At 40.6% G+C, this 23,704-nt stretch overlaps 1 protein-coding gene across 5 annotated transcripts in view; it reads right to left on the minus strand.

The window, feature by feature from the left end:
• Nucleotides 1-376: 376 nt before the first annotated feature.
• ZC3H14 (zinc finger CCCH-type containing 14) overlaps nt 377-23,704 on the minus strand; it is a 45,437-nt gene continuing 22,109 nt past the window's right edge. Inside the window, exons 10-17 of one of the 5 annotated variants that reach the window (XM_077780890.1) lie at nt 12,959-13,033; nt 8,004-8,163; nt 6,997-7,229; nt 3,661-3,781; nt 2,411-2,547; nt 1,899-1,990; nt 1,046-1,152; nt 377-652 (exon numbers count right to left, since the gene is read on the minus strand). In XM_077780890.1, coding sequence (XP_077637016.1) covers nt 646-652; nt 1,046-1,152; nt 1,899-1,990; nt 2,411-2,547; nt 3,661-3,781; nt 6,997-7,229; nt 8,004-8,163; nt 12,959-13,033 — 932 coding nt within the window. In that variant the 3' untranslated portion in view covers nt 377-645. Of the gene's footprint in view, nt 653-1,045; nt 1,153-1,898; nt 1,991-2,410; nt 2,548-3,660; nt 3,782-6,996; nt 7,230-8,003; nt 8,164-12,958; nt 13,034-18,080; nt 18,703-23,704 lie in introns of those variants that run through there. The other 4 variants (XM_077780886.1, XM_077780889.1, XM_077780888.1 and 1 more) reach the window with 4 other exon arrangements.

The raw sequence follows: 23,704 nt of genomic DNA on the forward strand, positions 1-23,704 counted from the left end.
CATTTTAAGGAACTGTTGCTATTGTTTCGCACTTGCCATTCCAGCTGTCTATCCCGGACACATCCTATCCCAGAAGGTAAGGGACTAGCTATTTGAGAACCATTTTACCACAGTGTCACTGAACCCAAGAAGCCTGTATTACCACGCTTTTCAAACTAAATTCACTTAAAGTTAAAAAGCAGGCAGAACTGAATGACTATGTTAAGCTGCCTCCACACTTTTGGCCACTTGTTTTCACAATGGATAATCCTTGGGAAAATTTAGAATAAGGATGCTCTTCTCACTGGACACACACCAACACCATAGCCCCGAAGTGGATTTTATCAGTACTGACAAGATCACCACGCTGTAAATGTTGATACTGAAAATAGCAGTGTACAAACACACCTCAGATGTTTTAATGGAATTTAGCTTTTGCTTTAAACGGTCTTTTCATAGTCGAAACAAACAAAACACCCAATGTTAAAACCACTTAATAAACTTACAAACTAGAAAAATTAGACACTTCAGATAGGCAATAAACTTCATATTATGAAATCAATATATATTCCAAGTTTCAAAGATTTGACAAGTTCTGCGGAGTATCTTTCATCAGTAGGTGGAAACTTTCAAACTCCACAATCTTCTGCCAAGTAGGACTGAGTGTCATTCACTGAATAAACAAAAAATTTTTTAATTAATGGCTTTACATCCATATATATATATCTCTAGTTAAAAAGATGAATATTTTCACACAATATCTGTTCTACAGATTTACAATATGAGGATCAGGTTTGGTTTTTTTATACAAAAAATACAATTATATAAGGTAATGATGACATGTATTTAAATTTACAGGCCACACTAAGACTTTTTGAAACGTGGTTTACTAATGCTAAGAAAATTCATGTGTAACCGTATACATTCAGAAGGGAAATCTGATCTGGAGATTACCTAGGTGAATAAGCAACCACTGGTAAAACAAAATCTCCAAAAGACCCTGTATAATTAAACAGCAGAGGAAAAAAGTGACCATTTGCCTCAAATCGGTATACTTCTAATGTACCTGGTTTGGGGTCGAATCCATTTCAAGGCATGTCGCGGTGGTACAGTAATGGTGGGATGATAAAAAGTGCAGTCAGGTCTGGTACACTGAGTGTTAAATCTGCAGTGCTAAATACAGACAATAGAGTTTCAGCATTTGCAAAGCTAATACAAATAAAAACGGCAATTTGAGAGAAACTTTTAATGGGGAAAGAGATAATCTAACAGTATTTTAATACTGAAACCTGGAAAAATGAGGCCGCCTGACACAAAATCCTAGTTAAAGAATAACCGTGTTATTCGGCATATGATAAAAACTTGTAATCACCCTGCACATCTGACCCAACATCCCTTTATATATCCATCCTTCTCTGGACACCTTCATTTTTGCCCAAACCGACTTGGGAGAAGTGAAGGTCTTTCATAATGGCCTTCAGGCTTCGATTTCGGAAAGATCATTTACTGAGAGCAACTAAACAGCTGGAGCTACATCAATCGTTAGTATACAGAAAGTGAGAACCGTCGGGACAAGTCTGGATGGTATGAAGCAGTAGTACGAGATTTCATCATCACCGTTTCTGATGGGGGTGGGGGGAGACCATGACGACACAGAGAAAAAACCTACCCCCTAATGGAAACTAAGCAAAGGGGAGCTTTAGTCTGAGAGCTTACAATACTAACACTTGTTTCAGACCACTTGTCCTAAGGAGCCAGACAGGGGCTCCCCCAATACCTAAGAAATAACAAAAATGAGGCTCCAGGGGATGTGGGTGGGGAACCACGGATACACAAGGCAGTCAATTTGCTACTGATCTTCTAGGTCTCAGAATTAGAGGTTATCACTAAATCATTTTTGGGAAAATGAAAATTCTTACTTTTGGATGATAGAAGGGACATTCCATTTTCTTACAAGCAGGGAAATAACGGCACAGCTGACTACTAGAAGGTGATGCTGGTGTTGTAACTGCTGACAAAGATCAGAACAAAGACTGATCAAATCTGGCAAAACAATCCATCATGCAGTCTACTGGTATTTTTATGGGAACGGTTATAAAATGAAAATGAGGTGGGCTCAGCTGGTTGGGCGTCGTCCAATTCTGGACTTCTGCTCAGGTCATGCTCTCCTGGTTCATGGGATCGAGCCCCGTGTCAGGCTCTGCACTGACAGCAGAGCCTGCTTGGAATTCTCTCTCTCCCTCTCTCAATAGTGATTTTTATACTCATTAGATAAAATATTTCAGAATGACACTGGACAGGCACACTTGCTCTTTAAAGACTGGTTAGTGATTCTGGCACAATTTCTAAAATTATTTTTTTCTTTTAAACTCCATTTATAATCATAAATGCCATTTTCCACCTGAATGTAGCAGTGCACAGGGTCACTCACCTGGTTTCGGAGGCAGTACTGGAATTCTTCTACTCATATGAGTGAAGGGACAATCTGGTTTAGTACATTTTGCATCATATTTACAATTTGGATGAACAAACAAACACTTCTCAGCAAATTTACAATTGGGGAAGGCTCTAAAACAAAAACAGTCACATATAATTTTCTCAACACATTATCAGTTTTTCTGTAGAGCGGCTCCTTAGGCCCACTACTTGTTTTGTGAAACACAGAACAGAAAAAAGGGAAAGCAATTTTTCGAAGTAAACTCTACATCCAACATGGGGCCTGAACTCACAACCCCGAGATCAAGAGTCACACTGCTCTTCTAACTAAGCCCACCAGGCTACCTGGGAAACTCAATTTTTAAATGAGGCCAGATTTCAAAACAGAACATAGTAGTTAATCCCAAAGCTGAAGGTAATAACAAATTTTCAATTCAAGCCACCACCATGAAAGACAAAAGGGTTTCTTATGGTTAAGAATTCACACCATGTACTCTGTAAAATCTACGTCAGCAATCTTTTATCAAGTTAAATTCACTATACTAGGCACACTATAGTGCAAGGCATTGCTACAAAAAAGAGACCCCTTCTCTGGTATCCCTCTATGGACATCCATATCATTCTATCAGAATTTCCTTAAAAAAGTTAAAACACAGAGGGGTGTCTAGGTGACTGACTCCGTTGAGCATCTGACTCTTGATTTCGGTGCAGGTCATGAGCCCAGGGTTGTGGGATCGAGCCCTGCACTGGGCTCTGTGCTGAATGTGGAGTCTGCTTAGGATTCTCTCTTCCTCTGCCCCTCTCCCCGACTTGCACTGTCTAAAGTAAAGAAATTAAAGTTAAAAAAAAAAAAGTTACATGGAGAGATTCTACCTCTAGGACCATAAAAATTTTTTTGTTTTAATCTAACAGTCATCTCTCAAAGCTCATGCCACTGAACCAGCCAACTAGTAAGGAAAAATTATACCCAAGTCCTAAATGTTTTGTCACTACCTGTGACTTTTTTCTCCAATGCCTTAATAGCTGTGTATGTACACAATGCACACAAACCAGAGCACTTACATACCTATCTCCTTAAACATGCAGGCTTCTCCCGTTTCCCTACTCCCCCAAACATCTGGGAGGGCAATGGTTAAGTGTCACAGCCGTTTAGTTACAAAAGTCAAACTTGTCCACAGGAAAACAGAATAGGCTCTAAGATCTAGAATTAACCCTAGAAATTGGCATTAGCTTCCTGCTACTCACTTGCAAGGTGAAACAGGATGATGGTAAGCACACTCGTCCCCATTTTTACAGGCAGGCCAGTACTTGCAACGCTCCAAAAGTTTTTCTGGTTTCTGGGCCACACTCAGTTCACTCATCTCAGCTAGAATGGGGAAAGAATGAACAGTATCTCATTAAGTCTGGTCAATTCAGTACACAGCATCTTTAAATACATTTCCCTCAAAACCCAGGCTCAAACTTAGGTTCCTCTAGGTCTACAGTCATAGAAAAGAAACGAGTCCAATAATCTGGTTAACACAGGTGACAGCCTGATACACAAGGTCACCGGGAAGAGCAAAGTACTGAGGGATGCTGTAACTACAGCCAAAGTTCTCACCCCGAAACCCCAATTCTCAGTATTATTTCAGAGCCAAATTAAATGGGAGAGAGAGGGAAGAATGTCAAGTAGGGAGCCAATCAAATGACAGAAAAGTTGAAAACACAAAACGATAGAGAACATGAACGAATTCTCACAATCACACAAGACTAGGTGTGGTTCAAACATGAAAGTCTTCCACTCACTGAGACAGATGCAGTTAGTCCTAAGTCCAGGTGAGAAACTCACATCAATGTGAGGAAAAGTTTTTGGCCTAAAATGGGTCACAGATGTTGTTACCCACAGGGGCCCCGCAGTCCACCGACCGCCTGGCTGGGTATAAAGAGGAACCGTGGCAGAAAGCCTTGGTGTGGAGGAAACAAAGGTGGGGAAGAGTAGCCTGGAGAGAAAGTGCATGCGCCATCCATAAGGCTCCCTGCCACCCCTCAGGAGGTCATGCCCAACAACAATGTCAATTACTAGGGCATGGAAAAAGGGAGCCCCATGTTGCCAGATTATCTCCTGATTCAGAAAACCAAAAACCTTTTTAGATGGCATCAATTTTAAATGCTAGCAACTACTGCATATTTAAAACATAGAAAAGCCAAATAAAATTATACCTAAAGGCCATAATAATCTGCCTAAGACATCCTCACTAAAAAAAGAAAAAAGAAAACAAAGAGCCTCATGGGTGTTACATATTACGGTTCACATTCTCATCTATGAAAGCAAATACCACTTCAACCACACTCCTCTAGTCCTCTGCTTGCCCGAGGTCAGGCAGTTCAAATCTGGCTCTGTTAACTCTGCGGAAACTGACACTTGGGGCAAGTGTTACCTGGTCCCTCAACTTCAGTTTCCTCCTTTATGCATAAAGAAAATAACATCATCCTTAAGAGTTTTAATTGAATGGAAACAAAAATGCCAAACAGGCAACCTTTTCAAACCCGAAGAGCGCAGCAGCCAGTATTCTGAGAACTTAATGACCCAGTGACCCAACCTCAGTCTTCGTTACAGGAGAGTAAGGCACACAAATCCAGCCCTGGAGCCCAGAGAGGAGGAGCATCAAAGAGCTACTGTAGAACTGCCTCAAATAGTTTTCCATTGGTGCTTTAAAAGCCGTAAAAGCCACTGTTTAGCTCTAGGGTATAACAGTATCCTTAGTCTCAGGGAGCCTTCTCCTCCTCCTGAAAAACATACTTTACACTATGGTATATACGTAAGAGCTCAGGCCAAATGAAAGACATTAATCTGGCCTGGGTTAATGACGAATACCCAAAAACAGACTGGCTGGAAAATGGAGTAGATACTCATGGGTAGTGCTAAAGAAGTTAAATACTTTACAAGGAAACATGATCTAATGGAAATGTTAAGTCATACATACAGAGATCACGACTCTGGTTTCCCCAACATTCACTTCATAAGCTGTTAAAACTTCTGTTGAAGTTTTAAGATGAGGCAAATTCACTTTTTATTGCAAGCCATACAATCTGTGCTGTCATTTGACGGCTAGGGGCAGAGCAGGGGGGGCTGGCAACAGCATCCTTGAATCACTGGACAAAAAGCCAGCAAAAGAAATTGCGAAGTTTCAAATTCCCTGCTTGGAGGGGGAAGAAAAAGAAAGACCAGAGGCCCCTTGTGACTGTTACACTTCAGCTCTAACTACTACAGAGCTTCCTCCTTGGGCAGCAGTGAAACGCTGAGTCCCAGGTCAAAGCAATGGTGAAGGAGGCTCACCGCTCATCACAGCTGTCTCCGTAACGGCCATGGCACTTGTGAAATGTAGGCAAGAAGTTCAACTAGCATGTTATTGAGAGTGCCACTGCGATGACATACACATCAATAGAGCCTAGTGTGGATGTGTACATTTAAACAAAATTAGACCCCAACATACCTACGCTACCAATTTTTCTCTCGTTTGTAGACAAAATACACGGGGTCAAGAAATCTGTACTGCCTGACTATGGTAGTTCTTAACTGCCTTTGTTACCACTTAAAATTCTTCCTTCCTTTTTATAGGGTCAGACTTTCAACTCCCTCCACTAATCAAGGCCATGACATTATATTACTGACTCAGCAAAAAAAGCATTCCATTCAATAGCAGTATGTCCTCCCTCACTCATCATCTCCCCCTAAAGGCTATTATATTTTTATCGACTGAAAAAGGTTATTTAATGTATCTTCATGTCTCTACCAAGAAAAGGATTAACTTGGGAAAATATCAAAACCCATTACTGTTTTTACTTCAATGCTATTCATTTTAAGTTTCAGTAACTGTCTCCCCTACCAATGAAGGTGTTTCTACCAATTCTAGAAGCCGTGGGAACACGACTACCATCCTGTGTCACAAGTGAAAGCGTTCAGCAGCGTTATGTACTTGCCACTGGATCCAGCGAGAGGAGGACAGTGAGTGACAGAGGTTCATCTGCCTAAAAGCGTGCCGTTATCAGAAGAGTTCATTTCACTTCTACTAAATACTGTGCTTTGATATTAAATAACTTAAAGATAAGATTTGTGGTAAACTTCCATGAAGTATACTGACAGATTAGGTGAGAGACTCCTCTCAAAGGCATTTCATTCAGGTGAAAATAGCATCAACATCCAAATTCATTTTTCTGTCAAGTTAACTACAGGAGAGACTACTGCTGTTACGAGGGGAAAGTAACAGGTACAGTTAGTTTCTACAGGAAAGAAGTGCACCAGGTAGCAAGAGGGATGGTTCACCCTTCTGCGAGCACAGCTGAGACACACTGTGGCTCTCACGGCCGAGCTCCACTGCCGCCCTCCACTGCCGCCCTGGCGTCACAGCCCGCCACCAGACATACACAGGACAGTCTCAAACTGAACTAGTATGTTGTCTGAGAAAAGAAAAAAGGCCACTCCTGGTTTACAAATAAAAGCAAGGCCTCCAGCCAATATCCATTGAAGGTAGAGAGACAGGCCCCAGACTTCCCTCACAATGACAGCACCCTGCAAAGGGAAAATCTGAGCTCTCAACACACCATTTGCAAAGCTACCATTTGGGTCATCAAGCTGCCTGCTCATCAACTGCAACTGCTGTGGGTGGAGGAGACCTCTGAGTCCCTTGCTTGCGGCTGCAGTTTGGTTTACAGGTTTCATTCCTTCAAAGCACATGTCCTCCTCTTGATCTGACATGTATCCTGGGGGGCTGGGGACACCATCCAGCGTCACTATAAACTTGGGACTTGCAGGTTTATCTGGTTGTACAAGATCTCTGCCAGACAGATAGAAAATACCAGAGAATTAGGGAAACAAACACAAAACGCTGAGCCTCCTACAGTGCTCTTCAGCAGAACTATTGCTCCCTTACTTGTTGGTTTCTTCAGTTAAAAACAAAACAAAAAAATAAAACAAAAGAAAAAAACCAAAAACGACTTGGTAGGACTTTCAAGTACAGCCCTGATGAATTCTGCTAACACACAGTGACTATGGCCAATCGCGGCGGGGTCATCCAGGCTGCACTAAGGACCTTCTCCCCTGTGCCCTGAACATCATCCTTTTGATCTTCATAAGGTCACTTGGAAATAAGCTGAAAAATCAGCATCTGTGTTCAGAACACAATGGCCAACAGTTCTATATTAACACTAGTTTTACTATCTGTAGGTCTGTTCCTTTATCAAACATTTATCCATTTTCTAAGGGAAGAATCACCCCAACCCGATCTGCTAACTCTCTGTGCAAAGATTTCCTGACTTTGATCACCTGGCTTTTAAATTTCATTTCCTGGATGTGCATAAAGAAAAGAATCTTATTTACAGGGCTAAATCATGGACTGACTTATCTGCAGGTTAATGGGTTTCTGAACAAGAAAGATGAACTGGAATCCCTGGAAACGGAAACTGGGTTATCACACCTGGCCTAACCACTGACCTAGTTAAAGCACTCTGCACTGGGGGCCAGGATGGGGAGGAGGGAGATGGAAACTAATGGTTAACCTGCACTATCTAATCAACACAAAAAAGCTACACAAGAAAAAGAAACCATCTACCGTGTCTGCATAAGGTGTCCTGAAAGTACCCGAAGGGTATCTGCAGTCTTCATCCCCGACTCCTGGTTTGGTGCCACTACTATTTCCTCAGACAGCTTTGGCTTCTTCAGAATAAATGATCTGGTGTCTGCATGGACCATGGATTCCATGTCATAGTAATCTGAGCCAAAAAAATTGGCCATAAATGTTTACTTTTGAATATACCTTGTATTCCCAACATCACACAAGTGAGAAGAATGTCAATCGTTTATATATTTCTAATTACTTTCAAAGGAAAATCACAACAGTTCTGCCCCAGAATCGTGCTGCAATCCTGTGGCACTTCTTGGGCAATTCTATGCCAAACATTTTTTTTAAGGAAGTATTCCTTTCCTCATGAGAGCACATTACCTGGAGCTTTGAATGAATCACCCTGCCTACAGGACAGAAAGGTTCTTCTATGAGGCATCTAATGGAATACGAATATAAACTTACTCTTAAGTACAGTATTTTCTAAAAATACATAGAAGAATCCTCATGTTCCCTGGAATTATGACACAAAGACTGCTTAAAAATCTTTCTAAAATCTGTTTTGTTCACTTTGCATAGTATCCCTTACAGAGAACAATCTTGATGAAAATAATTCACCTGGTGTAATTTCTGCCTGGTTGTACAGAGAAGACTTATCGAAACAGAATTTTAAGGTGAAGGGGCACTTAAAAAAAATACAGCACAGAAAACACTGACCTTCAATGCAAAGAACCACAGTTCACATCATCTACAATACGCTTATTAAACCTGACTAGTTTATAAAATATGCTAAGAGACCAGAGTGGAGACGGTTGACCTATATTAATATGTCATCAAGTGACTAAAGTTAATGAGTTGCACTTAAGGTTAAGAGGCAAATAACAGAACAAAATCCACACCATTCAACTGAGCACTGTGCTAGGCCCACAAAGAAGAAAAAATAGAAAAAGAGATGTACATAACATTTCAGAAAAGCATATCCTAAAAGCTGATCCAAAAGGAGGATGAAAAAACAGTTGGGAGAATACAACCAATCTATTCCAGCTAGGGATCTAGACAAAGCCTACAGACGATGGACATTTGACGCAGGAATTAAAGGAAAGAGCAGAAATAACCCGGGGGTGAGGGGGGTGTAGACTTGGATAATAAACAGAGCGCATCCGGCAGAGGAAACTGCATGGAAAAAGGCAGAGGCTTTCATAAGACACAAGAAATCTAAGACCTGCTGAGAAATGTGGTGTGGCTGGAGGGGGGTGGTGCTGGGCAGCAGGGAAGGCCTAGGCATGAAGGATCTTCTATGTGTCAGTGAGTTTGGATTCTAGAAGTCATAAAGAATCACAAGAGGTTTCTAGGTAGAGAAGTGACATGATCAAACTGGTTTTTAGAAAAACAGTACTAAGAATGTACTGGAGTCCTAGATCTCAGCTACCAGGCTGTGAAATGATTCTCACCCTTCATCCTATTCGAACCTACAAAAGAGGGAGAAGACCCTTTCCACATTGCATCAGCGCTGGCCTTTCACAGAAGCTGCACTTGGAACTCCCACACTAGGAGTGAAGGAGTGGAGCAGAGCGGCCCTTCCTGCAAGGGGTGGTGGAGAGGGGATAGAGATACAGACGGAGGGGAGTGGGGGAGAAACCGGACCCAGGAGAATAAGGAGAAAACAAAGAGCAGACTGAAAGGGGGGCGAAGATAAATTTCGATTTCAGATTTATTTAGTCTTTGTGGGGCTCTCAGTTTAGAAGCTGAAATAAGAGGAGAGAAAAGAGAAAGCGCATCCAAACTGAAGGTGAACTAAGGGTTCATTACTAAAGCTCGCAGTCAGTGCCACCATCCCCACTGCACCCTCATAGGAGCCGAAGGAGTGGATTTCGCCCTGTGTTAGAGAGACCAGCACGTACCCTGCCGCTCTCCAGTGGCGGCCAGACGTGCCCAGCTGGCAGAGTCCAGAACTTAGTCCGAGGCTGCTGCCTGCTTCTCCCCAACCTGCACTTGGCAAAGCAGTTCTACCAGTTTACATCTTGGGAGAACAGAGAAGAGATGAAGATAATGCTCAGGGCAGGACACAGGAAAAAGTTAACATTTTAAGGGACGGGACAGGAGGAGCGGAGATGACAAGGAAGAACGAATGGAATTAGAAGAAAAACAGAGATGGTAAAGTCTCTGGTAAAACTGGTAAAGTCTGGTAAAGATGGTAAAGTTGGAAGCCAAACGATCAAAGATCGAAGAAAACATGGGGACGACGTGTCACATACGACAGGGTTTAGAGAAGCAGGCACCGAAAACAGAGCTTTCATTTTTCTGCAAGCGCCACCAGCCTCCTCTGCAAGGGTACCGTTACCACCTGGGCCCAGCAGAAGCAGACAGACACGAGTCAGGGACATCTTCTGGGTGCAGCCCACAAGCTGAACCCATGCCTTTTGTTTCCTCCTAAAATCCCAATGAAATGTCAACAAAGGGTTACATTATTAAAACATAAAGTCACAAAGACAATAACCATAAAAGGAGACAACTACATTTTGAAAGTGAAAAACTAACGTCTTCAAAAGCTGAAACTTAAGCCAATAATGAAACATTCCAATGTGGGTCCCAAGATTCTCCAAAGGCTGAGAAGCCAGTAGCAAAGGGACCCTAGGAAGGGGTGGAGAGAAAGACAAGGCAAAGAGGTATGTTCAAGTGTCTATTTCAGAAGCAGTTTTTTTTTTTTTTTTTAATGTTTATTCATTTTTGAGACAGAGCACAAGCAGAGGCGGAGCAGAGAGAGGGAGACATAGAACTGGAAGCAGACTCCAGGCTCTGAGCTAGCTGTCAGCACAGAGCCTGATGCGGGTCTTGAACCCACGAACTGTGAGATCATGACCTGAGCTGAAGTTGGCCGCTTAACCGACTGAGCCCCCCCAAGCGCCCCAGAAACAATGGTTTCTTCCTAAACTATAAATCTGTTTTGTCACTTCTAACCTGCACCACACCTACGCCCCTACCGCTATACTGAAGTTTCTGGAATCACTAGAGACATGTTTCCCCACTGACCAGAGTTGGAGGCCTATAAATGAAGCATCGTGGTCTTTGACAGAACAGTGCTACAACAAAAATTGAATGTATACTATTAAAATGTTAAAAAGTAGTTTGATTTCTTGATAATCTTTGACTATTTTCTCCCTTAGAGAAAAGCGGAACTTAAGCCTCTTGGAAAGGTCAAAACAGAGGGTCTCTGGACCAAGGGATGCCAGCCTTGTTGAAAGAAATACTGTTCTGAAAACAGGGAGGAGGTGTAAACAAACATTACATAGTAATTAATGTTGAGGTACCTCTCCCAGGCTCTTTTCCTCATTTTGCTTCCAGAAACGCTGGAAGCCAATCCACTACTCTGAAAGATCTTTCTGTGGAGAAGCTCACCAGTCTAAGAAGAAAGGCCTACAGACAGTGACATCAGGGTTATCTCCACACTAAAGACACAAAACAATGAGTCTCCACTGCAGGATCTATATTCAAATGTGAAGTCACAAGCCCTGCATCCTAACTAATGAACCCAGAATGCCTCTCTGCTTCTGGAGATACCCACTCATATATGTATGACAGCCAAGGAGCCCCAGACATCTGTAGAAAACCTGCCATGAAAGACAGCAATCAAAACAAACAACCTGGAGAAAATAAGACCAAGAAGGGAGGGGAGAAAGTACCCAAAATTATCTTTAATAGCCTCAGAAAAATAAGAGAAACTGTTGCATACGTGAAACAAGGTCAGTATACAAAAAATAAATAAGGGGAATATGCAGAAACTAGAAGGCTCCCAGAAATAAAAACCACAATAGGAGATAAGCAAAGAATGTAGTCCTTGTAGGACTAGATGCTTCAAACTGTATGTGCACCATGGAGAAAAAGAAAAATTAAAGGAAACAAAAAATGTGGAAATGTCAACGAAGTGGATACAACACACAGAGCTTAGCTGCCAAACATTTTGAAAGAAAATACCCTTATGTGGAAAACTGGATGGAATGCTGAGAGATGACAGCGACATCAAGGATGGAGGGTATCTAAGCTCTTTCACAGGCAGAGAGGAGAAGCCAGGAGAGGGGCAGGACTAAGCCTACAGGAGTGGGGGGGACACTAAGTGTTCATCGACTGGGTGGGGTCTGGCATCTGGGCGGATGGTGATCCTGAGAGGACAAGTGCTTCCTGCTGAGACAGAGGGAGGTGGGGTACTGAAATATACCTACTGACTGTGGAGGCCTGACCAAGGGGGAAGCAGCAGGAGCCACAGGGAGGGGCCAGGGCACCAGAGCTTCCAACAACACCAGGTTTAGGGGAAATAAACGAAAGCAGGAGAAAAGAAGGTTACTGAATTTAAGACTGCAGGTGTCCAGTGGCCCCTCTCTTACTCAGCAGACACTAGGGCCTGTACACACAGCTGGCAAGGGCGGGCACTGAGAACAGAGATACATAAGGCCCTGTCCTGAAACAGACCATGGCATAAGTGTCGGGGGGGGGAGGGGGGGACACTGAAGTTACAGTGGCTCTAAGAACAACTAATTCCATGTGTGGCCCTGGTGAGGCGATTCTAAAGTGAAGTGAAAGTGAGGATAAGGTAGAACAAGCTAAGGAACATGAAAACAGCTCAAGACAATGGCAAAGCAGGGCAGAAAGGAGAGAAGGTTAGGGATTCAAACTATCTCTGGAGCAGAAGGTGACAGCCAGCAGATTCCAGGGACTCAAGGGAAACGGCATCAAAGCAGGAAACATTCTGAATGAGGCGAAACATACAAACACCATAAAACATGAAGAAAATGCAGATCTTGTCTCCTGGCCCTAAAATATTTTCACAGATCTTAATATAGCATCTTAGGGCAGGATCTAAGATATACAGGATACATTAAATGAGGCGTAAGAAATGGAAATAGCAACTGAAAAATGCTAGATTACAATGAAAATTTAAGGTTATTACCAACCTTGACTGATCTGCAGAGTTTCTGCCATTACTGGGTCGATCTGCAGCCGGGATAACAACTGCCTCTGTGGAGTTCCTAGGATACAAATTTTCAAGCTTTACTAAGTTTTAAAAACAAACAATATGTGTGTATTTCCAGAAATGAAGCCTAAAATAATCTTACTGGGTTCTTACTTGAAAGTCTTAAAAAAATAATTTATAGCTTCAACAATGCTATTTAATAATATTTATAGACCAAAGTCTGTAAGACAAAAATCCTAGTTGTTCTTCTGTCTGGAAGCCAGTTTTCTTGGACCGGAGGTAAAACCTAAGAATAAAGGTTAAAAGGCTAAGGTAGTACCACCTCCTGGTGGTACTGCGTGGACCCACAGCTTGAACTATAGTTGACAGGCAACAGCCAACTGCAAGATCAAAATAAGAAATAACTCCCTCCATAACCTGGGCTCTCACCATTACAACCCACTCCCACACCCCTGGAACTGCAAACAAGACACAGCACAGTTATCTGATCCAGTTTCCAAAAGACAAACTATGGCCTGGACTGATATGAAGAGAACAATGAGAAGTACGATCTCAGAGGTCTGGAGCCCAGATACCCCAGCAGCACGAATCTCGTGAGAAAACATACTCAGCTGGAGTATTATTTCATAAACGAGTTCATAATTTCCTCACTGTTACACTGCAAAACAAGACCAAGCAGGGACACAGAACTGATTTTCAATGTCTTCAATTTGATGATAAGCTCTTTGAAGGATGGAAGGAAGTCACACTTTTCCAAACCACCCCCCTCCACGCCAGTGCTTAGGAGGTATCAGGTGCTCCCTTGATTTAAAACCCAAGTATTATCGATAATGCATTAACAATTATTCATCATAAGCAAGTGGCATTTATTCCAGGAATGCAACGATGGTTCAAGGTCCACAAATCAATCAACACGACACACCACAGTAACAAAACAAAGGCTAGGAATCTTATTATCCCAATACATGAAAAAATAGCATCTGACAAAACCTGACATCCTTTTATGATAAAAACTGAACAAGGGGTGCCTGGGTGCCTCAGTCTGTTGAGTGTCCAACTCTTGATTTTGGATCAGGTCATGATCCCAGGGTTGTGGGATCAAATTCCACGTTGCACTCCACACTGAGCATGAAGCCTGTTTAAAATTCTCTTTTTCTCCTCTCTGGCCTTTTCCCTGGGTTCTGTGTGCTTTAAATAAAAAAATAAAACTTCTCAGCCAAATGAATTTAGAGGGAACATAACTCAACTTAAAAAAAGGACAGGAGCGCCTGGGTGGCTTAGTGGGTTAAGCATCCGACTTTCGCTTAAGTCATGATCTCGCGGTTTGTGGGTTCGGGCCCCGCGTCGGGCTCTNAATGCTCCGTCTCTCAAAAATAAATAAATGTTAAAAACAAACAAACAAAAGACAAACCCAAAGCTAACATCCTGAAGTGAAAAGCTGCAAGCTTTTCCTCTGAGATGAGGAACAAGGTAATAAGAATGTTCACTCTTGCCACCTCTATTTAATATAGTACTAGAAGTCCTAGCCATAGCCATCAGACAAACAAAAAGGGGGGGGGGGAGGGAAAAAAGGCACCCACATTGGAAAGGAAGAAATAGATGATTAATACACAAAACACTAAAGACTCCACAAAAAAACTTAGAATAAATGAATCCCTAAAGTTGAAGGATACAAAATATAAAGAAATATGTTGTGTTTCCATTCACTAAAAACAAAGTAGCAGAATGAGAAATTAAGAAAACAATCCCACTTACAATTGCACCAAAGAGAGTAAAATACTGAGGAGTAAATTTAACCAAGGAGGTGAAATATCTATACTCAGAAAACTGTCAGATGAAAAGAAAATGAAGACGATACAAATAAATGCAAAGATTCTCAAAGAATGGAAAACAGTATTAAAATGTGCAAAGTTAATTTTCAATTAATTATTGTAAAATAATTTCAATTAATCAATGATAAAAAGGCAAGAATCTACAGCAAGGAAGAGTCTTCTCAATAAATGGTATTTAGAAAATGGGCAGCTATATGAGAAAAACACTTTCAGTATATGCAAAAACAAATTAGAAATGAACTAAACATCTAAATGTAAGACCTGAAATCATAAAAAAAAAAAAAAAAAAGAAGGCAGTAAATTCTTGGGTATCACTCTCACCAGTATATCTTTGGATTTGTCTCCTTAGGTGCGAGCAACAACAGGAAAAACTGGGACTCCATCCAACTAAAAGCTTCTGCACAGTAAAGCAAACTATCAACAAAACAAAAAGGCAGGGCAGCACCTGGGTGGCTCAAACCATTAAGAATCCTGACTCTTGACTTCAACTCAGGTCATGATCTCGTTCGTGGGTTCAAGCCCTGCACCGGACTCCACTGCTTATTCTCTCTCGCTCCCTTTCTCTGCCCTTCCCCTGTTTGCTTGTGTGCATTCTCACTTGGTCTCTCTCAAAATAAATAAACTTAAAAAAAATAAATAAAACAAGGCAACTTACTGAATGGAGATATTTGCAATAGACATATCCAATAAGGGATTAACATCCAAAATATATAAAGAATTCATAAAACACCAAAAAACCCAATCTGATTTTTTTAAAAAGGGCAAAGGAGGGGGTGCCTGGGTGGCTCAGTCAGTTAAACGTCCTACCTGTTGATTTCGGCTCAGGCCATAATCTCATGGTTCATGAGACTGAGCCTGATGTTTGGCTCCATGCTATCAGTGTGGGGCCTGCTTGAGATTCTCTCTCTCCCTCCCTCCTTTCATGCACGCCTTGATAAACGTCCTACTGTTGATTTCGGCTCAGGCCATAATCTCATGGTTCATGAGACTGAGCCTGATGTTTGGCTCCATGCTATCAGTGTGGGGCCTGCTTGAGATTCTCTCTCTCCCTCCCTCCTTTCATGCACGCCTTGAGCTCCCTCAAAAAAAACACAGGAACAAAAACAAAACAACAAAAAAACCAAATCTTAAAAAAAAAAAATGAGCACAGGACCTGAAGAGACATTTTCAAAAGAAGACATAGAGACAGCCAAGAAATGGAAAGATGTTCCAACATCTAAATGAGATACCGCTTCACATCACATCTCTCAGAATGGCTAGTATCCAAAAGGCAAGAAATAACAAGTCTTGGCAAGGATGTAGAGAAAAGGGAATGTTCATACACAGTTGGTGGGAATGGAAGCTGGTGCAGCCACTGTGGGAAAACGGTAAAAAATTAAAAATAGAAATAGCACGGGTGCCTGAATGGCTCAGTTGGTTAAGCACCCAACTCTTGATCTCACTCAGCTCCGGTCATGATCTCACAGTTCATGAGACTGAGCCCCCACTGGGGCTCTGCACTGACACCTAGGAGCTTGCTTAGGATTCTCAGTCTCCCTCTCTCTGCCCCTCCCTCGCATGCACATGCTCTCTCAAAATACATCAATATACTTAAAAAAAATTTATTTTAAATATAGAAATTCCACAGGATCCAATAATTCCACTTTTGGTTATCTGTCCCAACTAAATGAAAACACTAATTTGAAAAGACATATACACGCTATGTTTACTACATTACTTACAAGAACCAAAATACGCAAGCAATCTCAGTGTCCACAGAGAGATGAAGGGATAAAGATGTGATACAAACACACACACTCAGGAACATTACTTGGCCATAAAAAAGAATGAAATCTTGCCATCTGCCACAACAAATGGACGTACAGGGACGGTACTGAGTGAAATAGGAGAAAAACAAATACTGTATGATTTCCACTTATACGTAGAATCTAAAAAACAGTACTGATGAACAAACAAGACAGAAACAGACTCACAGATACAGAGAACTAGTGGCTGCAGTAGGGGAGAAACAAATAGGTAAAGAGGATTAAGACGTTCAAACTTCCAGCTGTAGTCACAGAGATGTAAAGTACAGCATGGGGCATACAGCCAATAATATTCAGTAACTTTGTATAGTGAGTGATGGTAACTACACTTAACCATGGTGATAATTCATAATGTATGTAAATGTCAAATCATTATGCACACCTGAAACTAATATTGCACCGTCAACTACATTTCAATTAAAAATAAACTTAGGGACACCTAAGTGGTTCAGTCAGTTAAGCGTCCGACTTTGGCTCAGGTCATGATCTCGTGGATTGTGGGTTTGAGCCTCATGTTGGGCTCTGTGCTGACGGCTCAGAGCCTTGAGCCTGCTTCAGATTCTGTGTCCCCTTCTCTCTCTCTGCCTTTCCTCTGCTCACGCTCTGTTTCTCTCTCTCTCAAAAATGAATAAACATTTAAAAATTAAACATGAAAATAAACTTAAAAATCAAAGTTAAATAAAAGTCGTACAGTACAGTGTAGAATAGGATGTGACTGATAGGGTTCCAAATACTAAAATTATTAGTCAGATGACTATTATTAGTTTTTAGTATATATATAACTAGTGGTTTCACAGACTGCGATGTACTGAAGTACACGTACATAAGTTGGCAACTGCCTGCCAACTACCATGTTTCACTAAAAGGGGTTTTTCATTTTAAAAGCTACAGTCAATTCAAAATTCTATCAGCTCTTTTCTTTTAAAATAGAAGCTAATGTACTACTCTTTAGGGGTATAACAAAAAGAAGTTAATTTCTTCCAAAATTATCATAGCATAAACACAGCAAATCCTGGCAAGTTGCCCTCAAATACAGGTATCATTTGGTCAAGTTGTACTCTGAAAAACAGCTTGGGAAACTGATAAATATTAGGGTTACAGGAAACTCTTCCAATTCTAATATTACAACAGGTCCCTTTAATGCAATGAACAATGGAAGAATTACACATTTTAAGATAACTTCATGAAATAGATACATGAAAGAGGACTATTCTCTCACATTTCAAGTTTTATTTCTCTATGCTCATCTCTCTCTTCAAAACATTTTTATAGAGATCCACTAAGAATTCTGGTAACTTCTAGGCTTCTAAGTTAATCCTACAGACTCCTTCTTTGTTGTTTAATGGTCCATGAGAAGTTCATGTTTTGGGACTTGCTGCCTCTAGAGGACAACTAGTCCAGTTACATAAAAAGACACAGTTGCAAAGGTGAGTTATATACAAGACATCACATACTAAAGATTTACCTTTTTCAATGTTTCTAAGGAAGCCAATTATTTTTACATCAGTAGTCCTTGACTGTGATTCAAAATCGACTTCCTCTTGAAGATCTTCAAATTGTTTATTGCATTCAGATGCTGATGTTGAACATTCATTCATTTTAACCTCCAAAGATGAAATTTTTGCTTCATTCTGTGACACTCTTACATTTAAATCAAAAAGATTTGCTTCCACTGTCAAAATTGCTGCTTTCATTCCTTTAATTTCATTGATATCAGTTGATATTTTTCTTAGAAGATGGGAAATACTGTCTAGCTCATTCAATGAACAAGAGGAGCTTGTTACAGAACCTAAGTCAATTGGCCCAGGTGAGAAGAAAATCGGTAAAGATGGTGATGGAAACCTTGAAGACATTTTCATAAAATTCTCCTGCTTAGTATTTGGTAATTTTTCCTTCACAGCCCATTATATTGTTTCATCAAAAATAAAAACAGTGCTTAAGGCTGTTATTAAAAAGTATTAAGAGTGAATAACATCTTAAAACCTACAACTAAAAAGAAAGGATTGTACATTTCTGGAGTCAGAACTCAAAAGTAAATTTGAAAATGCTAATAAGCAAACCAGACCAATGTTCTCTTTGCTACAACTAAGAAGCCTTAATATGAAGCCCTGTGTATCCTGTAAGTCCTATTTAAAACTCGTCTCCAAACAATAAACCCTATTATTGCATACAAAATAATTCTGGCTTCTGATTGGCTGAAAGCACACATGTGAGACACAAAGAATTTTCTATTATTTACCTCATTTGACAAGGAGCACCAAAGATCTGAAGTCAAAATTATTAGAACATTAAGTACTTTATACCTGGATATGATGTTAATTTAACACATTTCTGTCCCTTCAACTATTAAACCATAACTTACAGGATTCAAATTATTTTTAAATTGTTTTATTTGGTATCCTGAGTTTCATTTAACCTTGAAAATAGTGTTGCACAAGTTTTTAGCATATCTGTTGTAGGGAGAGAATAGATAGGGTAACTGGACCCACAATTACAGACAGATTTCTTAAAATATGTATGGTAATAATGCAATTCAGCTGCATGGGTATGGTATGGTAGGAATTTATAGTAAGAGAAATGAAGACTTGGCCTTGGTTTGATGATAGACTATAATTAGATGAGTGATTTTTCTACCACTGTGTAGGCTATCTTTTAATTTTGATAGTATCCTTTGGAACATCAAAGTTTTTAATTTAGATAAAGTCCAATTTATCAATGTTTTTCTTTGCTTGGGCTTTTGGGTGTCACATCTGAAAAACCACTGGCTAATCCAAGTTCATTATTTAGACTTACATGTACTCTTTTCCTAAGTTTTACAATTTTTGAGTTAATTTACATAAAGTAAGCATCCAACTTCATTCTTTGCCTGTGGATGTCCAGTTGTCCAGCATCATTTGTTGAAATGAATGTATTTATTCCCCCACTGAACTGTGTTGGCATTCTCGCTGAAAATCAACCCATCATAAATGTATCCGTTTATTTTCAGGCTCCAAATTCTATTCTACTGAATTGTATGTATATCCTTATGGTAGTGCCAGTCAATTGTTCTGTAATAGGTTTAGCAACTGGAAAATGTTAAGTCCTCCAACTTTCTTATTTTTCAGTAGTTTTGGCTACTCTAGGTCCTTTTCATTTCCATATGAATTTTAGGACCAGTTGCCAATTTTTTCAAAAAAGCCAGCAGGATTTTAACATAAATGGAGTTGAATTCATAAATTAATTCGGGAGGATCACCATCTGAACAATACTAGAATCTTCTAATCCAAGAACATGAAATGTCTTTCCATGGCTTTAGTTTTCATTTTTACTTTGGTTAGTAGCCAAGCAACAAGTTCTACAAAGCATAAAGATACAAAATCGTAGATATGACCCCCCACCCCAGCCTCTACAAAATTCTTATGATGAATTGTAACCTTTGTTTCCCAGTTGAACAGATGTTGCTCACAACAACAGGAAAAAGTACGGAAATTTATAAAAGAATCTTTATTCATTTATCCACTGTATCTGTAAATTTAATCTAATTCCTTAAAATCTTTAAATAGAGGGGCACCTGGGTGGCTCAGTCAGTTGAGTGGCCGACTTCAGCTCAGGTCATGATCTCACAGTTGTGGGTTCGTGCCCCAGGTCGGGCTCTGTGCTGACAGCTCAGAGCTTGGAGCCTGCTTTGGATTCTTTCTTTTTTTAATGTGTATGTGGGTTTTTTTTAACGTTTTATTTTCTTTTTTGAGAGACAGGGCATGAGCAGGGAAGGGGCAGAAAGAGAGAGAGACACAGAATCTGAAGGACGCTCCAGGCTCTGAGCTGTCAGCACAGAGCCTGATGCGGGGCTCGAACCCACAACAGTGAAATCATGACTTGAGCCAAAGTCGGGCACTCAACCAACTGAACCATCCAGGTGCCCCATTTAAAATATTTCCCCTAGCAACTTTTTTTTAATCTATTTTTTTAGTGTTTTATTTATTTCTGAGAGACAAAGAGAGACAACGTGAGCAGGGGAGGGTCAGAGAGAGAGGGAGACACAGAATCTGAAAACAGGCTCCAGGTTCTGAGCTAGTTGTCAGCACAGAGCCCAACACGGAGCTCAAACCCATGAACGTGAGATCATGACCTGAGCCAAAGTCAGATGCTTAACCGACTGAGCCACCCAGGTGCCCCACCCCACCTGCTTCAGATTCTGTGTCTCCCTCTCTCTGCCCCTTCCATGTTCGTGCTCTGTCTCTCAAACAATAAATAAATGTAAAAAATTAAAAAAAAAAAAAAAACCCTTTCGAAAGAAAGTAACTTTCAAAATTTACAAGACTTTGGCTTCATACAGAATTAAGAGCCCTAGCTAACAGATATATCTATAGTATAAACATTAGGGAAAACAGCACATCCTTAGCTAAAGGCCACCTGAAAACCAGCTGGCTCACTAGAGGGCAGCAAACTTCACTTCAAAGAGAGAATCAGGAAAGGGCTCTTAACAGGAGTAACAAAAGGTCTAAGAGCTCATTTGAGGCTTCCTACTCCACCTGGTGTGCCCAGCCCAACCTTAGAATGCAAAATCAGGACAGATCCTTCCACAGATCCCACTGTAAATATCCATCAGCAGAGGACTTTTACATATTTTAAGGAAAATGGAGTACCGAAAGGTTAAAGTCACTGAGTAAGCAGCAGTGTCTGGTTTAACACTGAAGCAATCTGACTCCCTCAGTCCCTCCTCATAATCACCATGTCATTATACTTTTCTCCAAGGCATATTAAGTGGAACAAAACATGTCACTGAAAAACTCATGTCATGTATTTTATATGTACATATATGGTGTGCATATAAATATACACATAATACTTCACACAGAAAAGATGTACGTGTACATACATATGAAAAAAATGCCAAGAAGACTACAAACTGTTTATACACCAAACTGTTGTACATGCAGTGCTTACCTTTGAGGAAGGCAATGGCAGAACAAAGGGCAGATTTTCTTTTTGTCTGAATATAAAAACCCTAAGACTCCTTCAAAGTGCTCCTAGTCCAACATGACACACTGAGCATATGCATTCATAGCCTCTCCTTCTGGAGAGTCCATAAAAATGAAGAACTTAAGAAGGACAAAATCCTAACAACATACAACAGTGGACTCTAAACTGGGTTTCTAAGATTATCCACTGAGGTAGAGGAAGAAAATAACCAGAAATTTTATTACCTTAAAAATATTTATCTCTATCCTCCTTAGGGTCCTATTTTTACATGTTCTAACATACCTACCAATCAATAACAACGTGGATAGATGTAAATCAAGTACTTAAAGTGTACACAGTAAAAAATTATTTCACTCTCTGACCCTCCCCTGCTCACGCTGTCTCTCTCTCTCCNAAAAAAAAAAAATTATTTCAGCACACAAAAAATTACATAATCAGAAATTAGGAGATCACAGATTTAAAGACGTGGGTTAAAAAGGAGATCCTAGTAGAAGAGATTTCAACCACCTCTGGAAAACAGAATATGTACGGACAAGTACTGTCTGTGAAGCAGAGCAGAAAAGCCAAAGAGACTGGGAAAGCTGCAAGTGAGATGCAAGGTAGAAAAGAACATGTTCATTACGACATAAGGATTTACTGAGCTCCTACTATATGTCCGGTACCATTCTGGGCATTCAATCACAGCAATGAACAACACACACACACTAATCCCTGGTCAGGGAACTTCTATTCTGGTGGGGAGGGGAAGCAGATGAACCTCAAAAAACCCAAAATGTACGTTAAAGGATAACATGCTTTATGTTGATAACCTGAGCCTGGATAAAAATATCTAAACTATGAAAACTTAAAATACCTTTTAGATGATAAGAAATACAATGGTGAAAAATAAAGCTTTATAAAAATGGGTTAGGGAGCGGGGGCTAGAGAGGACTTCACAGAGAGGACTTCTGAGTTCTGTGGAATGTTTGGAAACAATATTCCAGGGGAAAGGGTGAATGCATCTCAGACACACCGTTCTTTGAATGCTCTGGAAGAGGAACACACCAAGTACATCTGGCGGACAGCAAAGAGAAGAAGCGGAGGGAGGGAGAGGGCGGTAGGTGACGATCAGGAAGGAATCTTACTTTTATACGTGGGAGTGTAACAGGGAGCCACCAAAGGGTTCTGAGAAAGGGAGTGGCATGATCTCACTGACAGTTTAAAAGAAAGACTTGGTACTGTGTGGAATAGACTGTAGGAGGGCAAGTTTGAAAGCAGACAGACCAGTAAGGATACCATTCCAATAATCAAGGCAAGTCATTGCTTAACCTAGGATGGTAGAGGCAGAACTGATGACAAACAGGTGAATTTATACTCTGAAGATAGACGTGGACAGGATATGGTAAAGGTGGAGGAGGAAGGAAAATAAAAGGCAAGAGGAAAAGAAGAGACAGGAACGAAGAATGGTCCTGAGCTTGAAAGAAAAGAACAGCATTAGGATTCTGGCTTGAGCAACTGGAAAAGTGGTGTTGCCTTTAACTAGAACAAGGAAGACTGGAGGCAAACACAGATTGGAGACAAGGACAGTAATTAAGTTTTAGATAAGCTTAAAATAATTCAAAGTGGGGCGCCTGGGTGGCTTAGTTGGTTGAGTGTCCAACTTTCGCTTAGGTCATGATCTCACGGTTCGTGGGTTCGAGCCCCGCGTCGGGCTCTGTGCTGACTGCCAGCTCAGAGCCTGGAGCCTGTTTCAGTCTGTGACTCCCTCTCTCTCTGACCCTCCCCTGCTCACGCTGTCTCTCTCTCTCCTAGAAATAAATAAAACATTAAAAAAAAATAAAATAAAATAATTCAAAGTATATCCAAGAAGAATGTAGAGTAAGTAGTTGCATAGGAATTAGGAATTCAGATGCAAAGTCTTAGCTGGAGATATAAATATGGAAGTTGACAACGCTGAGATATTTAACCCAGATTAAATAAATAAAAGGGCATCCAAATGTGAAGTGAGGAGCAAAAGAGACTATAAAGGATGTGAAACTGAAAAGGTTGACAAATGATACAGCTTTAGACATTTTTTAAAAAATTAAATGCTTTGGGGAACCTAGCTGGCTCAGTCAGGACAGTATGCTACTCTTGATCTTAGTTAAG

This window comes from Crocuta crocuta, unplaced genomic scaffold, assembly GCF_008692635.1.
Source record: "Crocuta crocuta isolate KB4526 unplaced genomic scaffold, BGI_CrCroc_1.0 scaffold299, whole genome shotgun sequence".
Lineage (NCBI taxonomy): Eukaryota > Metazoa > Chordata > Mammalia > Carnivora > Hyaenidae > Crocuta > Crocuta crocuta.